Source organism: Mesocricetus auratus, unplaced genomic scaffold (assembly GCF_017639785.1).
Source record: "Mesocricetus auratus isolate SY011 unplaced genomic scaffold, BCM_Maur_2.0 Super-Scaffold_100027, whole genome shotgun sequence".
Taxonomy (NCBI): Eukaryota; Metazoa; Chordata; class Mammalia; order Rodentia; family Cricetidae; genus Mesocricetus; species Mesocricetus auratus.
In genome coordinates, this window is record NW_024429208.1 from 24179013 (window position 1) to 24188341 (window position 9329).

Sequence of the window (9329 nt, forward strand, 5' to 3'; positions counted from 1 at the left end):
GATTTGAAAGATGAGAGCGTGGATGCTGAGAAGGCCACCAAGGGAGGAGGCAGCAGAAACTTCCAGCCATGAAAGGGACACAGGACCTGAATGTGCTTATCAACCCCAGGAGGGAGGTAGCATACCAATTCATCCATGTTACAACCCTCTTCTTACAGGGGCATCCTGCCGAGTGAGTCCTAACAGGGGCATCCTGCTGAGTGAGTCCCAATCTGGGTCCCCTCTCTCTCCCTCATGACCCTGTGGACCCCTGGCTTTGGGGTTCTCTTACCTACTCCTCAGAACCTATATCCTTCCCTTTCCTGGCTAGCCACCTGGCCCTTAGGCATTCAAGGCTGCACAGGGACATCCTGCCAGAGGTTGGTGAAGGAACTGCCAGCCTGTTCATTTCTGCTCATTTCAGCCTTCTTTCTTCCTGGCAGTGCCAGAGCTCCTAGGAACACTGTCAGCCTAACTCCTAAACCTGACTGTTTCTGCTTGTGCCTGGGGCTCCAGCATGCCAGGCACTCACTTTGTCCCTGGGCTTCATTCCGTGTCCTCTTTTCACTTTTGGTTTTTTGAGACTCAGTCTTACTAAGTTGCCCAGACAGGGCTTGAACTTGCAATCCTCTTGCCCCTGCCAGCCGAGCAGCTGGGATTGCAGATGTGTGACCATCAGGTCCAATCAACTCATCAATCTTGCCAAAGGTGCTAGACTCTAGGGTGAGAAGATAGCTGGGTCCTATCCCCTGCTCATCTCCCTGTAAGTGCTCTGCCACTGAGCCACAATCCTCAGCTCCTTTTGACATCTTTGTGCAACCCAGAGACTCTTGGAAGCATAAGACCAACAAGTTATCCCAGCATACTGTGTTTTTTGTAGCTAAAGCTAACCTTGAACTTGTGATCCTCCTGCCTCCAGCTCCCGAAGGCCGGGATTACAGGTATGTGTCACCACTGCTGGTTGTATGCCGTGCTGGGGATCTAACCCAGTCCTTCGTGCATGTTGGGTAAGCCCTGGACCAACTGAGCCACAACCCTGTGTTATGCTTTGGTGTGACAGGTAGCTCAGCAGGTTAGTTTACACTAGTATCACAACAGGTGACAACGGTAGCTGTGATGTCATTAACCAATCAGGATTCTGCAGCTCCGTGACTCCATTATAACTGTGGGGGCCAGTGGCTTAAGCTCTCCTTTATCTAAATATCCTGTGTGATGCTTGACTGTGCTTGCCTTTAACCTATGAGGTCAACAGAGAAACTCAGGGAAATGGGGTAGGTAAAAGGGTTTGTCATTCATTCATTCATGCATTCATTCATTCATTCATTCGGGCCTCATTATGTAGTTGTCTGGCCCAGCAGAACTCTGTAGCTCAAACTAGCATTGAATTTTAAAAGATGTTCCTTCTTTTAGTTTCCCAGGTCTACAGGTCTGTACTACACATCCTGGCTCCTGGTTAGCATCTTAGGTGTTTTACTGCCGTTCTGCTTGTTTGTTTTTAAGGGAAAGTGAGCAAAGTTTATTGGATATACTAGCAGCTGCTGGAAGCTGTGCCTTTTTTCCTAAATCATAGGACTTTTTAAAAAAGATTTATCTATGCATGAGTGCTCTGCCTGCTTCTATGTCTGTGTACTATAGGCATGCAATGGCCATGGAGGCAAAGAAGACATCAGTTCCCTTGAAACTGGAGTTATAGGTGGCTGTGAGCTGCCATGCAGGTGCTGGGAATTGAACCTGGGTCCTCTGCAAGAGCATTGAGGGTTCTTAGTCCCTGAGCTGTCTCTCCAGCACCTATTTTTGGTGTTTGTTTGTTTTGAGGCAGGATCAAAAGGCTGGTCTCAAATGCACTGTGTAGGTGAAGCAGGCCTTGAACTCCCGACTCTTCCTGCCTTCCCTCCAGAATGCTGGCCTCTGACCTTTAAATGACCTGGTAAAGAAACCCCAACCAGGTGTGATGGAGTCACCTGCAGTCCCAGCTCTTAGGGGGTTGGGATCGGTGGATAAAGAGGTGCAGATTGGCCTGGACTACACAGAGAAAGCCCGTCTCAAAGAGAGACGAGGGCACCTGAAGTCTGGTTTAGTGTGGGCCTGGGGTCTCTCCTGAAACGTTGGTGGAAAAATGTCTCTGGCCCCCGTTTATAGACAGGGATGCCCTGAGTACCTGTCTCTTTGCAGAATGAGTGTGTCCCCCACCTGAAGAGGACAAGTTGGGTCCCATGCCATGCCCTTGAGCTGAGTGTCTGCAGCCAGCCTGAGGAGCCCCATGACCCCACCTCTTCCCATGGAGAAAGGACTCACTTTGCCCCAGGACTTTGTACATAGTCTGAAGATTCGGGGCAAATACGCCCTGTTCCTGGCATTTGTGGTGATAGTTTTTGTCTTCATTGAAAAGGAAAATAAAATCATATCCAGGTAAGGAACTCAACCATGGGTCTCTTTTATCAAGGTGGGGGGCCCAAGGACAGAGGTGACCCTAGAGTTTTCAGGGAATCAGGAACTGCATCCCTTCTACAATCCGTCACCAGGCCCCTCCTGTGGCTTAGGCTGAGATCACGTGTACAATAGTGAGACTTGGGCGGCCTGGGCTGGCACCACCACCCGCTATGGCTCCTTCTCAACTGCAAGAGTGTAGGCAAGACACTTCACTTTAGCGCAATGACGCCACCTTGTGGAGAGAGTCGTGCAGAAAATGTAACCACATTTTCCCTGTGGCCGCCATGTGGCTGATGTTGGGTCTTTGCTAGTATGACCTACCTTACTTTTTATTATAGCACCGGTTCAAGTCCCCTCCTCAAGTCTTGATGTCATGAGTGAAGCTGAGCCCATGGGAAGCAGGTTTCTGCTATGGCCACTCTGGTCAACATGGGTGACCACTCAGATTGTGTGTCATTCAACTCCAGGGGAGTGACCCTCAATAGGCTACGTACTCCTTGGATTGGCAGTGTATCGCTGCGTGACATGGACCTGCTAGACACAGAGGCATTTCTCAGTCCTGATCTCCCAGATTCAAAGCCCTGCATAAAGGCTTCCGCCAGGGAGATTAGGTTAAGGACTGGAAATGAATCAGCTCATGTTTGTCGAATACTTTGTAACTCTCCTGAAGCTGCTACCGACTTGTCCCAGACAAGCCAGAAGTGTCAGAAGGTAAAGTGCCCGAGTCCTTTAGTGAAAGTGGGCCCGTATGAACCGATTCACTGAGTCACCCTTGGGTTTATGCCAAAGAAACCACACTCAAACCTTAGCCTCTAGGCCTGCTCTGGAGGGACCCAACTAACATTTTAGAATAAATAGTACAGGGGCTGGCCTCCCAAATCAGTCACAGACCTTGTTGTCCCTTTACCCCCGGCTCAGGGTCTCGGACAAGCTGAAGCAGATCCCTCAATTTGTGACAGATGCCAACAGCACGGACCCAGCCCTGCTCTTATCGGAAAACGCATCTCTCTTGTCCCTGAGCGAACTGGATTCTGCCTTCTCCCAGCTGCAGAGCCGTCTGTACAATCTCAGCCTACAGCTGGGCGTGGAGCCAGTGATGGAGGCCCAGGGGCCGGAAGCTGCAGCAGAGAAGCCATCCCCGCAGGCTGGAGCCATCCCGCACCGGCGCCACGTGCTCCTCATGGCCACCACCCGCACGGGCTCCTCGTTCGTGGGTGAGTTCTTCAACCAGCAGGGCAATATCTTCTACCTCTTCGAGCCACTGTGGCACATCGAGCGCACCGTGTCCTTCCAGCAGGGAGGAGCCAGCGCGGCGGCCTCGGCGCTGGTCTACCGCGATGTCCTCAAGCAGCTGTTGCTGTGCGACCTGTATGTGTTGGAGCCCTTCATCAGTCCACCACCCGAGGACCACTTAACTCAGTTCCTGTTCCGCCGGGGATCCAGCCGCTCGCTCTGCGAAGATCCAGTGTGCACACCCTTCGTCAAGAAGGTCTTTGAGAAGTACCACTGCAGGAACCGTCGCTGCGGGCCACTCAACGTGACCTTGGCAGCAGAGGCCTGCCGCCGCAAGGACCACATGGCCCTCAAGGCCGTGCGCATCCGTCAGCTGGAGTTCCTGCAGCCGCTGGCTGAGGACCCGAGGCTAGACCTGCGAGTCATCCAGCTGGTGCGCGACCCCCGGGCGGTGCTGGCTTCACGCATGGTGGCCTTCGCGGGCAAGTACGAGAACTGGAAGAAGTGGCTGGCAGAGGGGCAGGACCGGCTGAGCGAGGATGAGGTGCAGCGGTTACGGGGCAACTGTGAGAGCATCCGCCTGTCTGCAGAGTTGGGCTTGCAGCAGCCAGCCTGGCTGCGTGGTCGCTACATGCTGGTTCGCTACGAGGACGTGGCACGCAGGCCACTGCAAAAGGCCAGAGAGATGTACGGCTTCGCGGGCATCCCCTTGACCCCACAGGTGGAGGACTGGATCCAGAAGAACACACAAGCGGCCCGCGACAGCAGTGACGTCTACTCTACTCAGAAGAACTCCTCAGAGCAGTTCGAGAAGTGGCGCTTCAGCATGCCCTTCAAGCTGGCAGAGGTGGTGCAGGCCGTTTGTGGCCCGGCCATGCGCCTCTTTGGCTACAAGCTGGCCAGGGATGCCGCCTCGCTCACCAACCGTTCCATCAGCCTGCTGGAGGAGCGGGGCACCTTCTGGGTCACGTAGTGGAGGATGCTGGGGAGGTCCCGGGAATCCCTTCTGGTGAAATGCTGGCCCTGCTTCCCTCACACCCAGCCTGGCAGTGAGACACAGCACTGGCAGGGAGTCAAAATGGGGAGTGGTGATGTGAGCACAGGCTCTGGCTGGAGCTGAAAGGGCTCTCGCCAGCTGCCTTCCCCCAGCGCGGCCGCAGCTAGGACCGTGGGGGCTCCTCCGAGGACTGCAGTGCCCTGTCTCCTTCGTGGTACCGGTCATTCCCACACACCTTATGGCTTGCATTGTCCCACATAGACCCAGGCTGGTTCCTGTGTATGACACACCTCTCAGCTCGGTCTCACAATGTCACAGAACCATATATGGAGCACACAATGGCCTGTAGGCTGTGTGGGCCAGAGTCCAAACATTTAACAACCAGAAGGGCGTAGGCCCTCTCCACTCAGCTCAGATCTCCTGCTATATTGAGTGTTAACCTTTTCCTCTCTGAGTCAGAAAAGTCTGGGATCCGGCTGAGTCCTTTGGAAGGAGGAGTAGCCTAGGGTGACAATGGCTGTTTACCAACTGATATGAAACGGTTTGATTAGCTGTTCCAGCTAATCATGAATATCAGCCTGGGTAGAGCAAGGCACAGAAAGTGCATGAGGAGACGATGCAAGGCTGGGCGTGTGGCTCAGTGGTAAAGCCCCTGCCTCCCATGCACAAGGCCCTGGGTTTGAGCCCCAGCACTAGAAAATAAGGAAAAACAAGACATACATGTACGTACAGCAGAGAGAGACAGCAAAGCATCATAAACTCACACACACACATAATCATACACACGCTGACATAGGAAACCTTCCCATTCTTTCTCCTCAGTGGTTTTTATTATTTGTTTTGGGGTTGGTTTTTTTTTCTGTATCACATATCTAAACAGGAGTCATTTTTAGGGTTATATGGAGAGGGGGCGTATTCAGGGACAATGACACTTTACCCTGACCAGAGCTGGAATGGAATGATGGTCTCTGACCCACCCCTAAGCATCTGGGGTTGCCATGGCTACCTCCTCTGACCCATGCACACAGCTGGGAGGCAGAGTATTTAGAGATGGCATGGCCGGACTTCGCATGACTACAGTCCAAAGACCCCATATCCTGCTCACTTCATTTTTGAAGGCTGCCTGAGGCCTAGCCAGCAGGCCCAGCTTTGGTCCCTGAAAGCAAAAGATAGCTCATAGGCCTTCTGTTTCCAGTCAGACCTCATCTAGAGGCAGCCAAGAAGATCAGAGTGTTCTGCAGGGAAACATTACACTAAGACACAGCTTCCCTGAGCAGCCTGCTACTTCCCTCCAAGATAACAGAGGTCAGCCCTCAGGTTGCCATGGTTACAGCTAGTGTCTAAAAGGAATGTCTACTTTGGAGCTCTGGGAAGATGGGTGGGTATTTTATCTGGGTTTTTAAAGTTATTTATGGTGTGGTGCTGTTTTTGTTTTATGGTGGGTTTTGGCTTTATTTCTGTAGGAACACTATTCAGTGCTGATTGAGGCTCCTGGTAAAGGGATAGACCAGAAGGAGGGGCCTTCTCCTTGGAGGATCAAAGTCACTCAGAGCCCCCTAGGGCCCCACAAGCTTTTCTGTGTGAATTCCATGTGGGATGATTCTTAGAAGATGCCATTGGACCCTGGGTCTGTAACCCAGTTTCTATAGTGTTGGCCTAGGGTGTATGAAGCCCTGGTTTAAGTTCCTGTACCACATCAGCCAGGTGTGATGGCACATGCCTGTAATCCCATGCCTGTAATCTCATGCCTGTAATCCCAGCACTAGAGAAATAGAAGATGGAGACCAAAAGTTCAACCTACATATTGATTTAGAGGTCAAACTCTATAAAGACAAAAGTTAAAGCCTCAGCCTAGTGTCTCTGAGTGCCCACAGCAGCCTGTACTTCTCCAAACAGGTTGTTTGAAAATCTCTTATAAGCCCCAACATATGGCCAAAGGAAAGGAGGGGGGCTTGCAGAGACCTCTTGACTGAGCAGCTAGATTCCCCAAGGCAGAAGCTCTTCCCTCTCTATGCAAGCTGAGGCATGGAACCCAGGCTAGCCTCGGACTTCTGCAGTAGGGGTTGGTTGCCACACTGATTTTTCTGGACAATTGCTACATCTGGTACCGTCAGAGCCCAGGACTGAGCTGGTGTGAGGAAGGCAGACATCGGATGTGTGGCAGGAAAGCAGGCATAGCTGGTACTGGTGTGGGGGAAGGGACAATGGCAGGACATTCCCCACATTTTAGGGTTTGTTATCTGCTTGCTCAGCTGCTGGTCCCAAGCATAGGTGAACTGCAGAGTCAATCCAGCCAACCTCTGCTCTAGAGTTTTGACAATCCAAGACCAAGTGTATAGAAGACTGGCTCCTCCCTGGGGTCAAAGGGACACTAGCTCTTGGTACTTGATAGAGACATGAAGTTGTGGGCAGGCTTAGGGGTTCAGATATCTTCTCTCCATGTCCCCCCATGCAGAACACATTCCCTTCTCTGCACTGCATGTGAGGTGGGAGGGGCTGGCCTGGGAGTGTTCTTCCCTTTCCCTGTCCCAGGAGCCAAGGCCTCCATGTCTCAGCTCTCTGAGGACAGACCCCCACAATGAACCTTTGGGACTTCTCAGGACATTGACAATGTTGTGTGCACTGCAAGTTGACTTTATTTATTTTGTGGAAAGAAGGGAGGGTATTAGGTGCAAAGCTGCAACCTAATCAAGAAGTGCAAATACTCATAACAACAATAGGAGCGATTTGCATGACACTCACACATCAGGACACCTGGGGACCACAAAGAAGATGAGACAGGACCAGCTCGTGGAAGGCCAGGATGCTAAAGAGGTTCCGTGGGTCTATTATTGCTCAGAAGTTCAATAGCAGGGCCCTCTGCTGCATTTCCATTGCTCATGTATCTGCAGCAACAGAACAACTCAGGCAGGGGGATGGGTGGGTGGACCTTGATTGCCTTGAAACACCCCTTGAGGGTCAGCCACCCGGGACAAGCCCTCAGGTTTGGAGAATGACACTTTGGGGAAAACTATTGGGCATCTTTTCAGGTGAAGTGCTGAATTACGCTTAGGGGCTCTTAGGATAGGGCTAGATGGAGAAAATGGCCTTACTGGTGGGATGGGACCACTAGGGATCAAAGATCAAAGAACACCCAGGTGGCATACCACAGTGACTCCTAATCGTTGGGGGTGTCTGTCCCATGGTGGAAGATGCACCCACTGAAAGCCATTGGCTCTCTTGCCATAAGTAGAGGTAGGGAGGAGTTAGGAGCACCAGGTGGTTTTAATTCCACGCCCCCAAGTCCCTCAGTTCTCTTCCACACTAGAGCCTGTCCCCTGAGAGGACAGGAACATCCCCAAGGCAGTCTCATGTCCGTCTACCACAATGGCAGAGGGGTGGCTCTGAGGCAGGGAGAGAAAGGGTTAGGGACCAGACCTCCAAGAAGCCAAATGGGTCCTGCTAACCTGTACACATGGGAAGAAGGAACTCCACTAAAATCGGGGCTGGAGCTGGTGTATTGTTTGTGAGGATTCTGCGGCGTGGCTCAGTGAGATGCCAGGAGGCGGTGAGTTCCCCGAGCACAGTCACATCCCCTCCCAACCCCAAACACTCCCTGGGATAATGGAACCATTCCTTACCTCGAAAGTACGAGGCAGAGCTTGTAACTCCAGTGTCTTAAGAGCGTCAAGATCCTTTGACCTGTGTCCTTGTCACTACGTGGGGACAGACTTCTTATGCATTCCTAAAGATTGAGACATGGTGCTACTTTAGGGCCTTCCTAGTGCTGTGGATCAGCCTCTGACTAGGCAAACAGAGCATCTGTGTTACTGGCTCCCACTATATTTGGGCTTGAACTTTGCCTCCTGTGAAGTCTCTACCTCTCCTGCATATTCTGGTCCCTGTGTCTCAGCACCGTCCTCCACTTCATGGTGAGTCCCATGAATGCTGCCTTTGTGTCAGCAACTGGACGCAGTGTCCCGCCTCATGGCTACAGGGTGCAGGACATCTCCTTCCCAGTCTGAATGGTCAGGGCATGTACATGTGTGCTCAGGAGTGCATGCACGTGTACGTGTGTGGGTGTGTCTGTGTGCGTGTGTGTGTGTGTCTGTGTGTGTGCGTGTGTGTGTCTGTGTGTGTCTGTGTGCGTGTGTGTGTGTCTGTGTCTGTGTGTGTGTCTGTGTGTGTCTGTGTGTGTGTATCTGTGTGTGTCTGTGTGTATGTGTCTGTGTATGTGTCTGTGTGTGTGTGTCTGTGTCTGTGTGTGTGTGTCTGTGTGCGTGTGTCTGTGTGTGTCTGTGTGTGTGTGTCTGTGTCTGTGTGTGTGTGTCTGTGTGCGTGTGTGTGTGTCTGTGTGCGTGTGTGTGTGTGTGTGTGTGTGTGTGTGTGTGTGTGTGTGTAGTGTTGGGGGTACATTCTGTTCTGCATCCAGTGCAGCCACACACACAGCTCCAAGCCTCTGTCTGCCATTGACCCGGATGTTCTCATTGTGGCCATAGATAACCCTATGATGCTGGGTTCTGTCACTCTCATTTGAGAGCTGATAGCCCCGTGTTGGGAGTCTGCTTCATGGACTAGAATGTGAAACCCTTCTCCTGGTGGCTTGCCTGACTTATTTAATTAAAAACAAACATGCAGTAAATTCTGTAGTGATTCTTTCCTTTTGTTCTGAGTAGTAATTGGGTCATAAAAATGAACAGAAGAAAAACCA

The 9329-nt window shown here is 51.9% G+C and overlaps 1 protein-coding gene across 1 annotated transcript in view; it reads left to right on the plus strand.

Annotated features, from left to right (window-relative positions):
• Window positions 1–8750, plus strand: part of Chst3 (carbohydrate sulfotransferase 3) — a 31112-nt gene extending 22362 nt beyond the window's left edge. The window contains exons 2-3 of the mRNA XM_040732370.1: window positions 2152–2388; window positions 3328–8750. Coding sequence (XP_040588304.1) covers window positions 2240–2388; window positions 3328–4615 — 1437 coding nt within the window. The 5' untranslated portion in view covers window positions 2152–2239 and the 3' untranslated portion in view covers window positions 4616–8750. The remainder of the gene's footprint in view (window positions 1–2151; window positions 2389–3327) is intronic.
• The last annotated feature ends 579 nt before the right edge of the window (window positions 8751–9329 follow it).